General features: G+C 43.7%; 1 protein-coding gene across 5 annotated transcripts in view; it reads left to right on the top strand.

The window, feature by feature from the left end:
• The first annotated feature begins 5,747 nt into the window (after positions 1-5,747).
• The window catches only part of LIMCH1 (LIM and calponin homology domains 1), a 48,952-nt gene continuing 33,111 nt past the window's right edge, over positions 5,748-21,588 (top strand). For 2 of the 5 annotated variants that reach the window (XM_033159713.1, XM_033159711.1), the window contains exons 1-6: positions 5,748-5,816; positions 6,437-6,632; positions 10,056-10,308; positions 12,381-12,662; positions 16,268-16,552; positions 19,575-19,826. In XM_033159713.1, the coding sequence (XP_033015604.1) occupies positions 5,763-5,816; positions 6,437-6,632; positions 10,056-10,308; positions 12,381-12,662; positions 16,268-16,552; positions 19,575-19,826 (1,322 nt within the window). In that variant the 5' untranslated portion in view covers positions 5,748-5,762. The remainder of the gene's footprint in view (positions 5,817-6,436; positions 6,633-10,055; positions 10,309-12,380; positions 12,663-16,267; positions 16,553-19,574; positions 19,827-21,588) is intronic. The other 3 variants (XM_033159712.1, XM_033159714.1, XM_033159715.1) reach the window with 3 other exon arrangements.

The following is a 21,588-nucleotide window of genomic DNA, read 5'->3' as shown; positions in this document are numbered from 1 at the left end:
TGTCCTCTGTATCTCTTTGACAACAGCTCAAGAATAGCACAGGCCTTGGCTCTTGACATGGGGTAGTAAATTAAGAGACCACAAGATTATTATGAAACAAAGTTTATTAAAATATTTAAAAAATTCTAGTCCATCTTAGGGGAAAAGAATTAAACACAATAAAAGTTACTTGCATGCAAAAGCATCCCTCCCACTTGGAGCAAAAGAACAAATAAACAGAGTTAAGCCCCATCTACTCTCCCTGAAAATTAAAAAGTCCTTCACGGTAACATTTTAATGAATCTTACTTTAGAGTTGCAGCTTTTCCTTCTGTTTTTCCTCCTTATCATGCTGAGATCTACCTTGATCTGGCTATCAAAGCAAGATGCTTGAGGTTTTGGCATTTAATTCCCAAAACCAGACAGCCTAAGTGTGATCCACTGCGTCAGCAAATCCAGATTTATATTTTTATAATATAGAACAGTCCATTTCCTTCACAACATGCTATATTTTTAGATATGCTGTAAGCGGCCCAGAGTGGCTGGGGAAGCCCAGCCAGATGGGTGAGGTATAAATAATAATTTTTTTTTGGCAAATTAAACTTATGGACCATGCAGAGATGGCAAAACTGACAGCAAAGCTGAGAGACTACGATAATGAGAAGTTTAAAAAAAAGAGTGGGAAACATTTATTGTATATGTGCAAAAACATTGTAAACAAGTTGAAACATTAGCAGGTTTGGACTAAACGCTTGCAATTACCAGAAACTCAGATAATTTAGGATATAATAATGGATTAATAGGAGATATGGAACTGCAGAAGAATTTGGTGTATATAAGAAACCAAAAGTGGGAATGGAGGGAAGTAGTGAGATTTTAAGAATCTCATTAGAGATAGTGTTGAAATGATAAATAAATACATGGGGAATGAGGTGGGGGGGAAGGTATTTTTGATGTTGATTGTGGAATCATTATTCGTTATGGAAAGAAGAAGAAAAAACCAATAAAATTAATTTATTTTAAAATAAATTATTATTATTACGGTATTATTATTACAGCTACCCTAGCTCAGTATTTTGAGCTGAAAATCAAAGGGAGTCTGCATACTAAGAGAGGACTGAGGTCCAAGTGGGTAGGCAGAGTGCATTGTGGGATGTAGATGTGGGTTTTCGTATCATTATGAGAGCATTGGTCAGAAAGTTGGGATTGGTGGACAGCTGCCCTGTGTGGTGATCCACTGAACTGCAGGTAATCACTTCAGTGAGTATCCTGAGGCCTTGGGCTGATCCTGTCCCCCCCCCCCAGGCCAGCCATTGACTCCTCCTAGACAGGAAAGCGTATAAGATTCATTTTTCACATGGGCTAGTCCCATGTGCTTTTGAATTATGGTGCTGGAGGAGACTCTTGAGAGTCCCATGGACTGCAAAAAGATCAAACTTATCCATCCTTAAAGAAATCAGCCCTGAGTGCTCACTGGAAGGACAGATCCTGAAGTTGAGGCTCCTGTACTTTGGCCACCTCATGAGAAGAGAAGACTCCCTGGCAAAGACCCTGATGTTGGGAAAGATGGAGGGCACAAGGAGAAGAGGACGACAGAGGATGAGATGGTTGGACAGTGTTCTCGAAGCAACTAGCATGAGTTTGGCCAAACTGGGAGGCAGTGGAGGATAGGGGTGCCTGGCGTGCTCTTGTTTATGGGGTCACGACTGAACGACTGAACAACAACAACAGTCCTTCCCCTGCCCACCCCCTTAATATTCTTAAGAGGGTCTCTTCCCCAGTCCTCAGAGAGTAGCTGGAAGTGAGGAGGCAGAAAAGGCCCTCCTTTCCTTCCACTCTTCAGTTTTAATCTGAAATCTTCGGCGCAGTACTGCGCCCAGAGCTCAGAAACTGCTTGCCCTAATGAAATTCCCCGTCGCAAAATACGCCTAGAACAATGGGAGTTTTGAACACTGGTTGAGCCTTGCCTGAGCCACAAGCTCTTCCTGAGCTCATACTTGTTCCTGCATCATTCCTTGTCCCTGGCTTGCTCCGGGTTTTTGCCTCGTGGGTTGTCCTCCGGCTCTGATTTACTCTTTTGCTCTTGACTTCTGGCTGGTCCCACAACTCCTGACTTGCTTCAGTCTGCTGTCCAAAGCCTGGTCCTAACAGCACCAGGCTTGCAAGTAAAATCTGCAGAAGTCACACTAGCCCTCCCACATTTTCATTAGCCTGCTTTATGCACAAACGTGTGTTAGTTGGTTAGGAAATAAATATGTGAATGGGAAAATTGAAAATGCTAAACGTTTGTAAAGAACCATACCTAGTAACTTACCTGGGTAAACAGAAGAAAGAGACACCATGAAACGCTGCATTTTCATCTGATCAAATTATTTAAAATTCCTTAAACTTTGTGATTTTACCTTACAGCTATTTGCCGTCTCCACGCTTGGCCTTAGGGGACCTTGGCTTTAAGCACGCTATGGGACTTTTGGCTGCCAACTCAACAGTGACCCCAATTACTAAGTTTTCTCCCTGAGAAGTTTGTAGGGCATTTGAGTTTTTGAATCATCCTGCTTCATATGTAAAGCCCTTTGTATGCTTCTGTGCTATCTCCTCTCTGCTGTTCATGGTACTGGGTTTTGTTGTGTTTTGTTTTGTTTCACATAGGATTTCATAGACCTGATCCCAGGATGTCGCCTAATGTGTCATAATAGCAAAGGGACTGATGTACAAACTGGGAAGCTTCCGATCTAAAGCCCACCTCTCTCAGTAGCATTTAGACAAGCTGGTGGCCTCTCTCTGCCCTGCTCCTCACCTGCAATGCGGCTGTAATAATCGTGGCCAATTTTGGAAGAAATGCAATGCCTGTGTGACCATGAAATGAGATTGGGCTATGTAGCGAGGAACAGGCCTTATTCTTAGGGTCTATAGGGGAAAGTGGTCTCCCTCTAGTGCAGGATTTTCCAGACCTGAGCCTCCAGCTGTTTTGGGACTACAACTCCCATCACCCCTAGCTAGCAGGACCAGTGGTCAGGGGTGATGGGAATTGTAGTCCAAAAGCAGCTGGAGACCCAAGTTTGGGAAACCCTTCTCTGGTGCATCATTTTCCTTTCCTTTATGTAAATGTACAGTTCCTGTGAGGGATCCTATTCCCTCCCCTTCACTACTTCCCCAACAGTGACTCTCCCTAAGTTTCACTGACAACTAGGATGAATCTTTCAGTGTTCAGTTGTCTCTGGGGTACCTCAGGGCTCTACGTTTGAAAGCCTCTTGCCACCTATGGGATCTCCCTACCAGGGTTCCCAACTACTGCAGTTTGCCTTCCCTTTAGGCAAATAAGTGGCACACTTGGCTTCACTGTCCAGCCCTCTGTATGACAGGAGAATAAGCAAACAGTTTCCTCTTCCTCAGGAAAGCTTTGTTCTCTCCTCTTAGTCACACCTCTTAAGGTACTGATCCACTGCCACAGTCAGCGAACGTTTAAGCACATTTAACTTTATTAGGCAACTTGAAAACATGGATGTCTCGGGTTATTACTGGTACAAATCTTCTTCTCATGTAATTCAGCTTTGTTATAATATTTCCTGCATCCCTTTAGCAATGGTAATGACCTTTCCTCCCATTCCCCAAAGCCTAACCTTGCAGTTTCTCTCTCTAACCCTCCACCCCCAACTGCCAAACCCCCAACTGCCTTTCAAGGCTGTTCCCCCTCCTTTTAGAATGCCACCTAGCTCCGCCTCCCAGGGAACACCTACCTAAAATGGGAGTGATAGGTTAGCCCATGATGAACCTGAATCATCAGCAGGCATTATTCCACCACAGGTCCCACAAGGAAGAGTTTCACTTGTGACATCCAGCAGATATCATGTAAGTGGGTACCTTGTATCTGCCCTATGTACCCAAGAGGAACCCTGCAGCATACAAGTCTTTGCTGCACACCTGCCCTCCTAATAATAGTAATCGTAATAATTATTATTTCCACTTTAGTATGTAAATTTGGGAGAAGCTCTTTGGGGGGGGCGGGGGGCGGACAAGACCACAGTATGAGACATGAGACCCTTTCATTTCCAAAGCATATATATATATATCTGTACATAGGACAAACTAAGCTGGTCTGAGCTATCGGCTGTTGGTGCACAGGTCAAGAGAATTGGTGTTTTCTGTAGTCCTTCAGTGAAAGCCCTGGGCAGCTTACTTATTAAGCTAAGAAAGTTTTAGGAGTGCACCTAAATACAAAAAGCAGGGATGCAAGAATGGCTTATTTGCATACATATTTATCCTTCCGGTTCTCTTGTTGGGAAGCTGTGATTGCCTTTGTTTCCCCATTGAGTGTCAAGTCTGGGATCACCTCTGGGTAATGTGCGAAATTGCCCAAGTTTCACACGTGACTGAGGATCTGAACCTGGGTTCCCCCCACCTAATGCTGAGGACCATTTCACACAGAATGTAGTAAGGATGCTTGAGGGATTTGATTCCTGTGAAATCCTATGTGACCTGATCCACATTTGAATGTTCACATTGGAACATTTATATTCTTCTGGGGGAGGGGGCGTTGCACGTCTCCGAATTTTGTGATAGGGTTTTTAGAGAGAATATATTTAGAAAAGCATACACTGAGGTAAAGCACCTACTCAAATACATATGTTTGTGGTGGTAATGCATACAGTATTTAAATAGAAATGTAAATAACAATAGCCATTCAGATTTAAAATATATTTTTAAAAAATCACAGATTCATTCAGAAATAAAACAAGATGGACTTATGAATGAACACAATGTGAAATTGACACGAACTGGAAACAGAACGATCCATTCATCCGTACAGTGGGAAGCCCAGGGGGCACAGCTAACTCAGAGGCTTAGCCGATCATGACTCCTTGACAAATATGCCATTACGGCATACAGATCTGCAAACCTCTGTTGGTTGAATTTGCACGTTGGTTTGAGACGGATACGTGCAACATCTTCCACATCTGTTTATATAATCAAGTGAAGCAGGCCTCTGGCATGACTTCTTTAATTTGTACCACATGATACAGATACTTCTGCACCTGTTGGCAGTTTTGCACCTTTTCAAAAGGACTCCTTGAGAAGCATTTCTCACCTTGGGCTTTTCTGATGACCACATCTGAGGGTGATGTTATTGCCCCTGCCTTTTTGACTCACAGGGAGAAGCAGGGGCTGGGTGGACTTCCACAAGTTTGCTTTTCAGCATAGGGCCTTATTTTTTGTTTCTCTTGGCCTCATCCTGTTGTAACTGATGATAAGATACCGGCTGAAACAAGGGGCAATGTTCTTCCAATAATGCAAGGCTGAGGATGGCTTCTACTGACCTTTTCCCTCTTCTGGAGCTTTCAGTGTTTTAGTATGTGCAGCTTGCTCTGGAAAGAATTTATAATCGGGAGGCTGTCAAAGGCGGCCATTGTTCTCACTGCTCTGAACATGTGGGTCAGATACAAGTGCTTTCATATCCCCCCAGAGCCAGGAGCTGGCAACAAACAAAGAGCAAGGCTGAATTCTTCAGAGGCATCAGGAAAAGCGTTTTGCATATTTTTCGGCTGCTGATTGCTCCGGGAAGAAAGACATCCCCTCTTTCATAACTGGAATTTCTCTCCGAGGTAGAAAGAGGCTGTCTCCTGCAGCTCGCTGCTTCGTTGTTTGACTGAGCCAAAAGCAGCAACAGCAGATTCTCTCTGCAGGTGTCCAGAGCCAGTGCGATATCTAGGTGGAAATGATCAGCTCGGTGGAGTTAGACGTGCCTTGCCTGCTAACTTAAACCCAGGATGCCTTTGCTCATATGATATGGACAATGGCCTATATGATATGGATATGGACGCAGAGCCACCCATGTTTCAGGTCAATGCCTTTTTTTTTTTACTTCTTGGTACAGAGTCATCTGGTACTGGACCTAATGGTCAGGGGTCCCTTTACCATTTTGCACTTGTAAATCTATACCTGATGAAAGTGAGCTCTAGCCACAATCAGTGGGTTAGTCTTTTAAAGTGCCACACATCGACGCCACTTCTCTTCTTTAGAACATGTTAACCTGCTTTCTTCCAATTCTCTGTACAAATCTGGTGTGTTTTCATTCTGCACATTGTCACGGTGGATTGTTGTTTTGCCTTTAACGGTAGTCTCTTCGTAGTTAACTTGGAAAATGGTTTTGGTTAGAGAGTGGTGGGCAGAGAAGTTTTGGGTGGAAGACTGACTTGTCTCTTTTTGTAAGCATAAAAAGGTGGTACAAGAATGGTGTTGTCGGTTGTGGTGATGTGTACATTTTACCCCACTGACTCCTCTGGTAAATGGCATTGGAGACAGACTTTCAACTCCCTTAGAAAAATATCTCTCTGTCCCCAGCCGTAGGTTCTAGGCATTCTAGATTCACAGAAAGTTCTTACTGTTTGCATTAAGGGTATTCCTTTTTTAAAAAACCAACAACAACAAACCACTTTGTGTGTGTGCTTCTTCCACATTAGGAGACTGAGGATGTTGAGAGCCCCAAGCGCAGCATCCGTGACAGCGGCTATGTAGACTGTTGGGACTCTGAACGCAGCGATTCCCTTTCTCCTCCTCGCCACGGAAGAGATGATTCTTTTGACAGCCTGGATTCCTTCGGCTCCCGCTCCCAGCAGACGCCGTCTCCAGATGTGGTGCTGAGAGGAAGCAGCGATGGTAAGCTGTGCTCTCCAGGGCTCCTTTTGAATGCGACACGCGGCTCTTCTGGTGTGAAATAGCTGGTGTGCTGCCGCTCAAGAAGCTTGGCTTGAGTTTTGGAAGCGTGATGTGCCTTTTAATCCCACAAAGTTGGTAGGGAACTCTCTTTGAATGCCAATTTATGGTTTGAGGGCTGTCTAGAGTTTTGGGGTCACACTATGGCGGAAGCTTTTTTCCTTACTAGCAATTACAAGCTGTGGCGGGGTGGGGGAATGTCATAGCAGTCTAGGGCACTTCTTGGGCCTGAAATGTAAGGAGATGATGATGATGATGATGATGATGATGATGATAATAATTAATAATAATAATATACTTATACCCAAGAAGGCCATCTGCCTGGTTCCCTGTAACTTTGCTTCTCTCAGGGAGGGAACCACCAGAAGGCCTTCAGAGCTGGACCTCAGTATCTGGGCTGAATGATGGAGGTGGATACGCTCCTTCAGGTATACTGGGCTGAGGCCGTTTAGGGCTTTAAAGGTCAGCACCAACACTTTGAATTGTGCTCAGAAATGTACTGGGAGCCAATGTAGGTCTTTCAGGACCGGTATTATATGGTCTTGGTGGCCACTCACAGTCACCAGTCTAGCTGCTGCATTCTGGATTAATTGTAGTTTCCAGTTAACCTTCAAAGGTAGTCCCACATAGAGCGCATTGCAGTAGGCCAAGCGGGAGATAACTAGAGCATGCGCCACTCTGGCGAAACAGTAAATTGATTGACCAGGAGTCATGGTAAGAACATAAGGGCTGGTTAGATCAGGCCAGTGACCCAACTAGTTCAGCTTCATAGAATTGTAGAGTTGGAAGGGACCCTGAGGATCGTCTAGTAGTTCAACTTCCTGCAGTGCAGGAATGTGCAGATGTCCCATATGGGTATCAAACTTGCAATCTTGGGACTATCAGGAGCCTGCTCCAACCAACTGAGCTATCCAAGGAATCACCTTGTTTTTAAGGTGGCCAACCAGATGCCTATGGGAAGCCCAAAAGGAGAACCTGAGGGCAGCTGTATTCTTCCTACGTTTGGTTCTCAGGAACCGGTATTCAAGAGCATGCTGCCTCTAATCAGGGAATCTGAGCATAGCCATTGTGGTGTAGGGGGGAAACTTGAAAAGTTAACATTTAGTTAGCAGATGATATAGCTAGTCAGGCATTTGTTTGCTAGTTGGTTTATTTAGATATGTATAGGCTGCCTTTTAGGGTTAAACCACTGAAGGAGGCCTTGTGCACGCATGCAGATCAGTCGGCTGCAACCTTAAAATGCCATAACAATAAAATACTAAGAACTAGCAGTATCACCAATCACAACAACCTGCAGCACAGTGTAAAAAATTAGATTTAAAAAATAATTACAATATTGCAGTTCTGTATCATGGAGTAGCACAATAAAAAATAGCATGCTCTTTTTTAAAAGAAGAAAAAAGAAGAAAGCAGCTTTAAATAAATGGGTCTTCAAAGGCCTATAATGATGGGGACAAGAAGGTTTCGGTTGAAACAGTCCCATGGACATGGGGACCCCGCTGAGAGTGCTCCACGTGTTGTAAACTTGTACAATTTGTACATAAATGGAGGTATACAAGTGGGATATGGGAGGATGCAGATCTCAAGGTGTGAGCTGGTTGATATGGATGAAGGTGATCCTTCAGGTCACCTGGTCCCAAGCTATTTAGGGCAAGGCAGGGACCTTCAAGATGCCATTGGACTGCATCTCTTGTCCCTTGTGGTTGGACATTATGTCTGATGCAAATGGAATTCAGCAACATCTGGAGAGCTACAGTTAGTAGACTCGGTTCTCTGTCCCTGTCCATGTTGGTGGCGCTGTGGCTCTTGGGCTTGCCAATCAGAAGATCGGTGGTTCGAATCCCCGTGACGGTGGTGAGCTCCCGTTGTTCTGTCCCAGCTCCTGCCAACCTAGCAGTTCGAAAGCACATCAGTACAAGTAGATAAATAGGTACCACTGTGGCGGGAAGGTAAACGGCGTTTCTGTGCGCTCTGGTTTCCGTCACGGTGTTCCGTTGCACCAGAAGCGGTTTAGTCATGCTGGCCACATGGTCTGTGGACAAACACCGGCTCCCTCGGCCTGAAAAGCGAGATGAGCCCCACACCCCATAGTCGCCTTTAACTGGACTTAACCATCCAGGGATCCTTTAACTTTTACCTTTACCTTTTGCGACACTACCATCTTTGAAAAGAAAGTAAAAAAAAAAATGTTAAAAGGCCTCGAGTTCATTTTGTACAGTTGTTCAGAAATGTGTTCCCTTTCTCTCATAATACTTGAACTTCAGGTCATCCCATGAAACTGAGCATCCTGTGGCTAAATCTACTTCATGGGATGATCCTGAGTTCAAGTATTATGGTAGGTTCACTACTGGCTTTGATGGCTTTTTGAAAAGGATTAGCAAATTGGGGGGGGGGGGGTTGTATCCATGGCTATTAGCTAAGGAATCTTCGTCTTCAGAAATGGTATTACTCTGAGTGTCATACACTGGAGATAAGCAACGATGGATGACCACCGCTACTTCCAGAGACATCTGGCTGACTGCTGCTTAAAATGCTGAATGAGACGGGCTTTGATCAAACCCAGCAAGGCAGTTCTTGTGTTGTCATCTAGCTATATCTGTACTGCAGCTGCTTGTTGAATATTTCTGCTTAAGACAGCTAAAATATTATGCCTGCAGAGAGCTAGAGGAGTTTTTCTTGGAGCTGTGTGAACACAGCAGTTATTGTATTTCTGACCTTCAAATTCAAGATTATAATAGGAAAAACATATTATAGGACGTCCCCGTGTGTTCTCAATTATCACTGCTAACTGAAGATTTCCCTGTGCAAGGGGCAATACTCAATTGTGGTTTTTTTTAAAAGTTTAATGCAATAGAGATGTGGGTCATTAAAAAAAAATCTGCCCTCATTTGTGCAGTCCCATGAGCAGTGTGCAAATGTGACCTTGTGAAACTTCAAGGTGGATCTTAAAGCACAATAGCTTTTACTGACAATTTAAAATCTTGATTCTCACTCTTAAGTAGCAACTGGAATTCATAACAAAATCGAAAATTCTTTCTAGTAGCACCTTAGAGACCAACTGAGTTTGTTCCTGGTATGAGCTTCCGTGTGCATGCACACTTCTTCAGATACCTTAAGTAGCAACTGGAATTCATGTTTCATTTGCCCGTTGCATTTAAGGAGCACTTTTATATATGTCATGTTCTGGGGCAATTGACACTCTGAAGCCTGCAAACCATACATTTGTTTGCTGGGGGGAAGGAGATGGGCACCTTTGCACCAGATAGTCGCAGTGATCCTCCTACTGGCACACTTGAATTAAGCATTTAAACTTGTCTCAATTCTTTGCTTTCCTTTTGTTAATTTCTTTCTTTCTTTTCCACATAGGCAGAGGAAGCGATTCGGAATCTGACTTGCCGCATCGAAAGTTGCCAGATGTGAAAAAAGACGATATGTCTGCAAGGCGGACATCTTATGGTGAACCCAAATCAGTTGTGCCTTTTAACCAATACCTCCCCAATAAGAGTAACCAGACTGCCTATATTCCGGCTCCTCTCAGGAAGAAGAAAGCCGAACGAGAGGAGTTCAGGAAGAGCTGGAGTACTGCTACTTCTCCCCTAGGAGGAGAGAGACCTTTCAGGTAAGGACTTGGCCACTTCTCAGGTTACCAAGCCAGAACCACCTCAGCCTAAGCATCTCCCATTCACAGGTGACCAGCAGATGGTTTCTGGCCTTGTTCTCTCTTGCTTGACTAATTGCAAGATGGCAGTCATATGGAATGCAGTTTGACTTAGAACATCACATAAACAGCTCTGCTATACTTAGTTTATTGAAACATTACAACAGAATTACTTAATGAGTCTTACTGTGGACATACGGTGTCTTGTCCTACTTTGTTTTTAACAAGATGCTGGGTTTCATATTAGTACCATTTACGTTACTTGAAGCCAGAACTTTGGTTCAGATGCTGTAAAACCTCACAGATTGCCGTCGCGGGTTCTACAGTTTTGTACTCATCTTTCTCTTTCCTCAATTCCCTCCCAAATCCACCATTTCCAGGAAGCCTAAGTCTAAGTCCTCATCCCTGACTAACACAGAAGCCTCAGTACAGTCAAACCTCGGCTCCCGAACGCCGAAAACCTGGAAGTAAATACTCCGGTTTTCGAATGTTTTCCGGAAGCCAAACATCCGACGCAGCTTCCACTTGAGTGCAGGAAGCTCTTGCAACCAATCGGAAGCCGCGCCTCAGTTGTCGAATATTTCGGAAGCCAAATGGGTTTCCAGAACAGATTATGTTCAGCAACCAAGGTTTGACTATATGTATAACTGCAGTTGGTCGTATTCTGCTCTTATTGCCGCTCTCTTTTCTTTTCCCTTGCTGGACTACCAACTAAGTCTCAATCACAAGGTCCTTGACACAGCAACCTTCCTTTTTGTGTGTGTGCTTATTTTATCCTGTAACGTGCCAAGGGCACTGATGGAGCACTGAAGGATAGTGAAGGAAGTAGCGTTATTTATTTACTTTTTAATAGAACTCCTATCCCACTTTATAGCCCAGAGAGGCTCTCAAAGTAGCATAAAAGAGATTCTCCCACTGCCTTTGGCCACTGTCTACTAGGCATCTAGCTCACTGAAGGCCTCTGAGACAAGGTTGTAGGCCTAAGCAGCTGGAACTCACTTACCCAGTGACAAGTCTTTCTTTCCGACCATTGACAGGTGGCTGTTCTGACTGATTTGGAACAGTCACACAGACACATGCTGTCTCCTGACAGTGATTTACATGAGCCACAGCAGTCCCCGGGGTCAGATGTCATTTGCCCCATGTGTCTGCATCCATGGAGACAATGGTGCACGAAGGCTTTGAGAATATATGAAGGTGTTTCCCCCACCTCAACGTTGTGTTTTTAAAAATGAATATCTCCTCTTCCTCAAGTTTTCCTTTGTTTTAAATCTGGATATAATGGGTTCGATCCAGACAAAATTCATTGGACTTGGTTCCCATTGAACTTAAGCCATGATTTACTTCCTCCATTGATTTTGATGGGGCGTTAATGCAACTAGTTTATTCTAGATCCAACCCAGTGCGTTTCCAAGCAGAATTCAAAGTCTTTGTGCTGACCTTTAAAGCCCACACAGCATCGGTCCTGTATACCTAAAGGAACGTCTCCACCCCCATCGTCCAGCCCGGACACTGAGGTCCAGCTCCAAGGGCCTTCTGGCGGTTCCCTCACTGCGAGAAGTGAGGTTACAGGGAACCAGGCAGAGGGCCTTCTCGGTAGTGGCACCTGCCCTGTGGAATGCCCTCCCATCAGATGTCAAGGAAATAAGCAACTATCTGACTTTTAGAAGACATCTGAAGGAAGTTTTTAATGTTTAATGATCTATTGTGTTTTTAATATTCGGTTGGGAGCCACCCAGAGTAGGCGGGGAAACCCAGCCAGATGGGCGTGGTATAAATATTAAATTATTATTATTAGATTATTACAATATGTGTGCATATATGCAAGAACGTGAGTGTAATGCCTTTCGATTCACATCCACATGTCAAAGTGGTGGAATCCCTCCCCCCGCGCTTTAGTAGTGGCTCACATTTAAAAAGCCACCTCCACCTTTTAATTCAGTGCTGAATAAACTTAACCCGATCTGCACGGTTGCAAGCAGCAACAGGGCAGGACCGTGCTGTGAAATAATCTGCCCTGTGTCACTTGTTAGCAAAAGCCACCCTGAAACTATAGAAGAGGAACAAACCGAAGTACTGGCACAATCTGAAGAAGAGTGTTTGGGCTCTTGCGTTTCTACTGCAAACCCCTCTGGGAAGCCTGTTCAAACAGAAGTGAACCACGGAGAGCCTTTGCGTCAGCCTTCTACACATTCTGCCAACAAAGCAGCGGGGCCCAGAAATCCCAAAAAAGATCCCGAGGAACTGGGCAAGCTACGAAGGATTGAGCAGGCCGGTATTAAGATCATGCCAGCTACACAGCGCTATGGTAGCAGGTTAGCTCTACCACACTGTGGGACTTGGTGTGCGCATGCATTTGGTATTTGCCATGCCGTGTGGGTTTTTTGGGGGGCTTTTTGCTGCAACGTCATGTTCCGTAACACGAGAAAAATAACCTCATAAATGTGCCTGTTGCTTCCTCGCTGGAATTCACTGCAAGATTTTTAGAAAACAATAGCTGGGAATTTCAGGCCGGCGCGCTGCAGTATTATCTGTTATTAAACACATTCATTGCAACTGAGCGATTATGGTGCAGGAATTTTTGGCTGGAAAAGAGTTGTGTGCTCTAATTACTGTGCCCTCTTAACAGGCTCTAAATGTGCAATTTTCTTGGAGCGGTTGAGCTTCGCTTTCATGAGCGCAAAAGCAAAAATGAGGTTAGCAGTTGCATCAAAGGATGTCTAATTTAAAACAGAGGAATCGTAAAAATATCCAGCTCATTACATTTTTTTCTGGTAGAGCATGGAGACTGTTCAACAATTTGCTGTAAGCAAACACGTGACAGTAATGTTATCAGCAGCCATCCCTTCTCTTTCAGTTGTTCAGGCACGTCTGATATGAGGGTAGCTTGTTGGTTTCAGCTTTTCTACCTGTGGATATTTGCGCAGGGTGGATCAGTTAGTTGGGCTACTCTGTCAGAATACAGACATGTTTGTGCATTCGTGTGCAGCTTGGCACATGGAGGAGTCCGGCTTGGGGTTTCTGGCCTTATGGTTCCTGTTTGTTTATTTATTTATTTATTTTGCATTTTTTAAAAAAAATCAGGCTTCTGTATCTGTTTCAAACTCTTGCTGATGGAATAAAAACAGCAAAAGGGTGTGAGAGAATGCCCATCAAAGGTGCAGTATATATGTGTGTGTATATATATAATCTTTTTATTTGATTTTTGAAGAAAAAAAGGGAGACAGAGAAAGACAAATAAAATAAACATACCTCAAAAAACAGTACAAAATCCAAATATCGAGATTACTCTGAATCTCCTGACTTCCCCCATCCCTTCCATGGGTCCTTTTCATTCTATTTTCAACTGCATATCAATACTTCTCCAATTTTTTCATCTTCCTAAGTTAACTATGCATTCTGTTACGTATTTAAAATCCTGCTAATGTTTTGACCCGTTTACAGTGATTTTGTATATACTTTATAAACATTTCCCTTAAAAAAAAAAAAATCTTGTCTTCTTGATTCCTGAGCTTCTCAGTTCATTTGTCATTTTGGCATAGTCCATCAACTTGATTTGGCATTCTTCTCTGGTCGGGGTAGTCTCTTCCTTCCATCTCTGGGCTAGTAACATCCGAGTGGCCATTGTAGCATACGTAAACAGTTTCCTCTGGTCTTTTGGGATCTCGGTACCTATAATTCCTAATAGAAAAGCTTCTGGTTATTTTAAACATTTCCTCCCCATTTCATTATATATCATTTCCCATTACATTGCAATTCCACCACATATGATAAAAGGTACTTTCTTTTTCTTTACATTTCCAGCATATATTGGTCCTTGTTCTATACATTTTTGCTAATTTTACCGGGGTTAAATACCACCGGCAGTTCATTTTCATATAGTTTTCTTTCAATAAAGAACATGCCGTAAATTTCAGATCTATTTTCCATAGCCTCTCCCAATCTGTCGTTTGTATCTTACGTCCCACATCTTTCACCCATTGTATCATCACAGATTTGACCTGTTCATCTTTTGTATCCCATTCCAGGAGCAAATTATACATTTTTTTTGGACAACAATTTAAAATTATCTTCTAAGATCTCTCTTTGAAATCTTGATAACTCATGACTAAAACTTTCTTTTTATCCATTTTTTTTTTAAAAAAAAATCATTGAATTGATTGTATTCTAGCCAATCTGTTACCAGTTCCCTCAAAGGTGCAGTATTAATATTGTGGTGAATTGCAGGTCCAAGGGTTATGCATAAAATTGCATACAGTCAAACCTTGGGACTGCAGAGGAGGGGAAGAGAGAGAGAGAGAGAGAGAGAGAGAGAGAGAGAGAGAGAGAGAGCAGCACCCTCAGAACCACCATTCCAAGTAGCCTTGCCCAGCAAGCGAGGCAGAGAGCTTAAAAGCTCTTTTCACGTCAAGTAACCCCAAGGAGACCCAATGCTAAAAGAGCTCAGAACTTGACTTGAGTTGCTTCACCTAGATTGCCTTCAACTACATATGGTTGAAGTTGCGCAAGTCAAATGCTGGTAAGACAAGGGATTGCTGCAACGTATTCTTGGTATGATCTCCAGTAGTACTGGTTTGCTACAGATGCAGCTGTAATAAAACTAATGGAAATGGCTTAATTGCAAGAAGGGCTGCTTGGTGCGCATACACACACACACACACACACACACACACACACGAGAGAGAGAGCGAGAGAGAGATTATTCTAAACTCAGAGTTGCTTTGAATGTCCTGGTCAACATGAACAAAACAATGGACGCATGAGTATCTTACTCGTGTGAACAGTGTAACAGAGCAGCACATTAGTGCAGCCTGAAGCTTTTATTTTTTGTGGAAAATGAAGACAGCCACCTTGCCTGACTTGGTAATTTCCAAATCATGCTGCTGATGCACAAAAACATGTTTTCCTGAGCAAGCTTGATGGTGTTTAGTATTTGCTCAAGTCAGGTGCCGGCACGTCGTTGGAACCAGCCAGGGCTTGCCCACGGCATTTTGCCGCCTGAAGCAAAGGACAAGATGGTGCCCTTGCATTCCAAATACAGGAACTGACTGGACTGGCAGTGGGGCAGGTGCCCCTCCACAACTGCGCCTGGTTTTGCTGGTTTTGAGAGCTGCCATTGCATCTCTACCAGTATCTGAAACCGTAAAAACCAAAGTTCCAAGTTCCACTTGCCGAAAGTGTGCGGAGATTCGTGGGAGCTTCAGGCACACCTGGAAGTCGCAGTGGGGAAGATGTGCAAGCCCCCGTTTTGCAAGGGAATGTCTGAAGCCACTTTCCTGGTGCTTTTCCAACGATATCTCATGTATTAGTTTGTATGGCAGGCAATAGCAGAACCAAGGGTGCAATAACCAAGGGTGTTTCAGGGGTGGGAAGAAAGGGCACCAGTTATATTCTGCATCTTTTCTTTTAATGAACTTTTTAAGTTTCCCCACCTCATCAATGGGACCATAACCCAAAACCTTCAACACAGGGGGCGGGTGGGGACTTCTGCTATTACTGTAAAGAAAAAGAAATTCATTTTGAGAAATTGTAAGTGCTAGAAGGAAACGTAAGAATCTAGAGAGTGTCTTTCTGTTAAGCACATGGCCAGAAGCTCTTACTGGTAGTTTTTGATTAGAGGAAAAAAGAATTTTGAAGTGTTTTTGAGAATAACAGTGCCTCTTTTAAATGGTGAAATAAGTAATTCTTGTTCTGTTCATGTTCGTTCCACAAATAATTAAAGCAGGAAATAAAAATCCATTGTCACTAACTGTGCATGCATGGAATTTCGGTTTTTGCAGCATGGAGTCTTAAATTATGAACGCTTTCTCAGAACTAATGGCTCGTACAGCATATTTTGTTTGCCTTTTTAAGAAATATGGAGAGTCGTTTTTTTGTCATTTCACATCTGGATTTCCCATTTAACTTTGCTATGTATCAGTCAATTGCACATGTGCGAAATGGATGAGCTTACCCCAGACATCATCCTTCGCAAAGAGAACCCCTTTATGCTGAGCTATCAGCGAAAAGATTCTGGGTCCGAAGATGAACGAGATGACAAGATTCCTGACCTAGAGAAGGATGATTTTGCTATACGCAGAGCAAGACTAAACCAGCCAAAACTTACGTTGCCATTTAACCAGTATCTACTTGGATCTTATGCAAACAAAGATCGAGGTAAAGTGGAAGAAGGGAAGAAACAAAAGAAAAAGCAGGAATGTTCAAGGTGTGCTATTCTGCTTGTTTCTGTATTATGGTATTTAATTTGGGATTATTTTTTACCAGGCAATGGTGTTGGCACTTCAGTGTAAGCTCCCCATTTTTCAGTGGGTTCACAGGGGATGTGGGGGAATTCAAAACTCTCTGCAAAGTTTGTCTGGGTGCTCTCTTAAAAGTTGTAGGGAAGGGGAGGAGTGTCTGGATCAGTTAAATTTGGACTGGGAATATAAAGTGTGGAATATAAATTGGTTGGTTTGACAGCCACTGCTCTTCTAGTCTGCTAGTTAAGGGTGGAGTCTTCCACAAGACGTAAGAAAAGGATATAATACGGAGGAGGCTCTGGGATTCCCTCCCAACGTTTTACTGTTTTTTAATCTGAAAAGTAGCATCAGAAACTGAAATCAGAAATGGGAGTGAGAATGACTGCTCAACCCTCTTACTTCCTGCTGTTTTTTATATTCAGCATCACTTTCCTGCTGCTTGACTCTGCAATTTCTCCCGCCCAGCTGGGAAAGGAACTGTTTGTTTGTTTGTTTGTTTGTTTGTTTACTTGTTTGCTTGCTTGCTTGCGTGTTTACAGCATATATATATGGCATAGCACTGTCCTCTGTGTGGCTTAGGTACATGCAGTAGACCAGGGGTCAGCAAACCTTTTCAGCAGGGGGCCGGTCTACTGTCCCTCAGACCTTGTGGGGGCCCGGACTATACAGTATTTTGAAAAAAAATGAACGAATTCCTATGCCCCACAAATAACCCAGAGATGCATTTTAAATAAAAGCACACATTCTACTCATGTAAAAACACACTGATTCCCGGACCGTCCACGGGCCGGATTGAGAAGGCGATTGGGCCGCATCCAGCCCCTGGGCCTTAGTTTGGGGACCCCTGCAGTAGACCATTAAAATGCGGTATTAATCCCAAAACAATTGAAAAAAGTAAATAAGTTACTGCATATTCTTTTTAGCAGCAGTCAACCTAGAGAAAACTTAGCATCACAAAAGATTGCGCAACAGAATTAAAACTCAGTCGATTCAAAAGTTTGCAGTTTAAAGGCCTGGGGAAATAAAAGGGCATTTGTGTGGCATGGGGGGGGATTCCCCCATCTCCACTGGCCTCGAAGTGGAAGCAGATGAATTCCAGTTGAGAGTTCTGTTAAAGTGGCAGTTGCAGGGATCTTGGAAGACAAAGCTCATGACTCTAGACACATTGTCTAGCTTGGCTCTAAGGGTTGTAAGAAATGTTTGTCTCTCCAAGTTGTGTTACACCAAGCTGTCAGTTTCTTTTCTGAATATTGGCATGGGACACGTTTATTATTGCTAATGAAGAAGCTGCAAAAATAGGTCTTGTTCAGTTTGGTCGACCCCTTGTGGGGAATTCCTGAAAAGCCCTTTCTCTCTCTTTCTCTCTCTTTTTTTACAATAGCTATATTGAGCTCCAGGCATAATTGAGGGCTGGGTGTGGGTGATGCAACACACGAGTGGATGTTGAGCAAAATGTTTTTACTGCATAGCCAGACTGGTGTCCATTTTGCTCATTGCAGGTGTAGGTAATTATATGCATTATAGTAAAAGGCATGAGCAGTGACATTTTTAGGGAGCATACTCTTTTAGGGATTTACTCTTTGTGCTTTGAGAAATACCTGTATACAATATTTTTAACTGGGTATAGCTTTCTTGGAGAGTGCAGAAAGTCTTTTGTAAGAAATGTGAGTTCCAGCTGCTTTTAGCCATTTAAAAAGTGTTGCCTTTGTGGCAACAATATAAATGCCAACATTTACAGTCCCAGCGTCTAACTGGTGACTAATGTCTTGGAATGGCATCTGAAGAACGTGTCCAAATCCTTGGATGCCGAGCTTGGGAACGGTTAGCAGTAAAAGAAAATCCCCAAGATTTGCTATATTGGGAGACAAAACTTGAATTCATTGCGGCATAGGAAGTAGACGTCATCGTAACTGTCAAAAGAGAGATTGTTAATAAATTAAATATTGTTTCAAAAATGCATCAATGGGGTTGCTTGTCTCTGCCCATAATCTGTCATTTGTCTGTAGATTGCAGGTCTGGCCAAAGAAGTGACATTTGGCAAGACCTGAGCTTTCTGTCCCGATGTTGCCACCATTCCTACTTTGCTTGAAGCACTCTAGAACAGGGGTCAGCAACCTTTTTCAGCCGTGGGCAGGTCCACTGTCCCTCAGACCATGTGGCGGGCCACACTATATTTTTGGGGGGGTGGGGGTGGGGGGAATGAACAAATTCCTATGCCCCACAAATAACCCAGAGATGCATTTTAAATAAAAGGACACATTCTACTTATGTAAAAACACGCTGATTCCCAGACCGTCCGCGGGCCAGATTGAGAAGGCGATTGGGCTGCATCCGGTCCATGGGCCTTAGGTTGCCTACCCCTGCTCTAGAAGGTCAGAGGTAGCATGTGAGCATTCTCCTTTTGCACCCCTGCCTCTTCCAGGTTAAGGAGGCCCACTGAAGGTGCCATGCCAAAGAGCTTCCAAAATCTTGCTGCCAGCGCTGGTAGACAATAACTATGTAAAAACGGGGGTATTGTCTCTAAATGGGGCATACCAGCCACTAGCTGAAATTGCAGCAATAGATGTTTGATTCCTCCAACAGCATTCTCTCCCCCGTTGCCCACTTTTGCTTAACATTTCAATATTTTGATTTGGCAGGACCAGCCCTTGCATGAGGCAGAGTGAGGCAGCTGCCTCGGGCAGCAAATTCTGAAGGGTGGAAAGTGGTTAGAAATGTATGCCACGTGATCTGCCATGCAGCCCCTAAACTTCCTTGCTTCCCTAAGGGTGAGGTGGAGGACTCTGTGTCCTCACCAGTGCTGAAGTAAGATACAACTACCAACCTAGTCAGAATTTGTGCACAGAATGGGGAATGCACCATCTCGTCCTTTGCCTCAGGCAGCAAACTAGCTTGGGCCGTTCCTGCTACTGAGCTTGCCGTTTGTTACTGTCTGGTCCTTCAAAAGTATTCTTTGTCCTGCTGATTCTGGAATGTGCATTGAATTAGTGGACAGAAGATGGGTGTGACTTCAACAAGGCCGATGGCGATATGCGAAGACAAACCATTCCTGCAGTCACAGAAGGATGAGCCTAAGGAGGAAGGCCAATCTAAATTTCCAGATGTTCAAAGAGATGACCTGGCTAAGCGAAAAACTCAGGCTAGCCCCTCCCAACTAGATTTGCCATGTTTTGTGAGAGCTACTATAACACAAGCAGATCGAGACACCTGGGACCGACTGAAAGTTTCAGGGAAGACCAGGTATGTTTCCATAGAAAGAGAAGGAGTGAGAGAATAAAGATTCATATTGCTCCTAAAATATTTGTAACTCAAATCATGGCACTCAGGAATACCAAAGGCCAGCAATTAAGACATATGCATAATATCTGCATGCAGCAAATTACCAGGGTACACAGTAAGGTCTGGTCAATAATAATTGATGTGTCTTTCTGCCAGTCATCTTTGTGTAGGAATGGGGAAGAATCTGCCTAATTCACACTTCATGAAACGAACATGCGAACGGAAACACATCCTTCCTTCAAAATTCACACTTCGCGAAATTTTGCCGTGCAGTTAGTTCTCCAGCCAAGTAATGTGTACAAAAATGCACATGCCAGGGTAAAGCGTGCCTTAAAAAGATGCACATACTGGTGATAATAACGTAAAAAATGCATTTGATTAGGGGGGAATTGCTTTGCAAGAACACGTATATTAACGGAAAGTTGCGTTGAGTGCTGATGAATTTTCATGAGCGCTTAGAAGGAATTGCAAACAAATCTGGAGAACTGAACATAAGACCGGAAAAATGAGAAAGTGAGAGAAACCAAAACCGAGAGAGTTCACCCAAGTGTGTGGTCTTTGGTGTTTCCTTGGGGTTAGCGGGGTCCCGAACCTTCCCAAGGGGAGAGTTGTCTGTCCATCCCAAACATAGCTAAGAATAGCACCATGGGCCATCTTAGGGGCTTCGTGCACAAGTCTCCTGATCACATCTGTACAGGAACCAGGAATAACCCTTATCTTTAAGAGTCTAGGCTTGAAATGAAACACTTTTGTTTCCCTTGGTGTTCGTCAAGTTTCCACTCGTAGGGCTTCCCTCTTTTCTTGGCGCTCCCATGCAGGAAGCAGCTGTGGCAACAGGCCTTGCTAGCTCTGCTCAGGGTTACATGGGAATATGTCAGAATCAATCACGGCTAGACGATAGCTCTCTATCTTGTTTAGTGGAAGGGCTGTGGGCACAATCTAGCCAAAAGTTTACAAAGCAAGAAAAAAAACTGCCGTCATGGCTATTTGTGAATGTACTGCTCAGATTTCCAAGAGACGTTATGCCATCACTTGGAACCAAGCCACTTTTGTCCTTTGATAAGTTCATATAATTTTCTGAATACAGTTTGGCTCGGGTCCTGTTGTGCCGTTTACATTTTTAAATGTTGTTTTCACTCTTGGTCAGAATCATTTTTCTCCATGTTGCTCAAACACTTCCTTGGTTTTTATAATAAGGGGTGTGTGCCAGGGTCTCTTCTCTCACCACCCCAATTTCTTGCATTGGGTGATTTCCCTCCTTCTTCTCATCAAATGTTTGGTTTGTTAGTTTTCCCTCAGTCTTGTAGTTGCCTTTTTATATGCCTATTTTTATTTTATTTTTTTGCTTACATCTTTGTCGTTAGCGATGAGGAGCTCGCGAACGCCCCAGGTTCATTTCTGGCCTCTGAAACGGCAGTGGAAGCTGCCGGTCGTAACCGTTTTGCAAGCCACAAAGTGGGAATGTCCAAGAAGGCCACCAGCCCCAAGCAGAGGTGTGTGCACTTTGGGCCAGTGACAGAAATTGACCTTGATGCTTGGGAGAAGCTTTCAGTTGCTAGGGCCGCGCCTAAAGATGACATGGAAGAGGCAGCCAATAGGGAAAGAGCTGGGGCTCTGGGGACCTCAGCTGAAACTTCATCCTTGCTCTCTGTGAGCCATGTCCACTCTCTTGGTCATCCTGATGGTGTCCACAGGCTGCATGCTAATCCCAGGTATTTAGTTT

Source organism: Lacerta agilis, chromosome 9, assembly GCF_009819535.1.
Source record: "Lacerta agilis isolate rLacAgi1 chromosome 9, rLacAgi1.pri, whole genome shotgun sequence".
NCBI classification, from domain to species: domain Eukaryota; kingdom Metazoa; phylum Chordata; class Lepidosauria; order Squamata; family Lacertidae; genus Lacerta; species Lacerta agilis.
The sequence above is the reverse complement of the archived record's forward strand: the minus strand, read 5'-3'. Positions and strand labels throughout refer to the sequence as shown.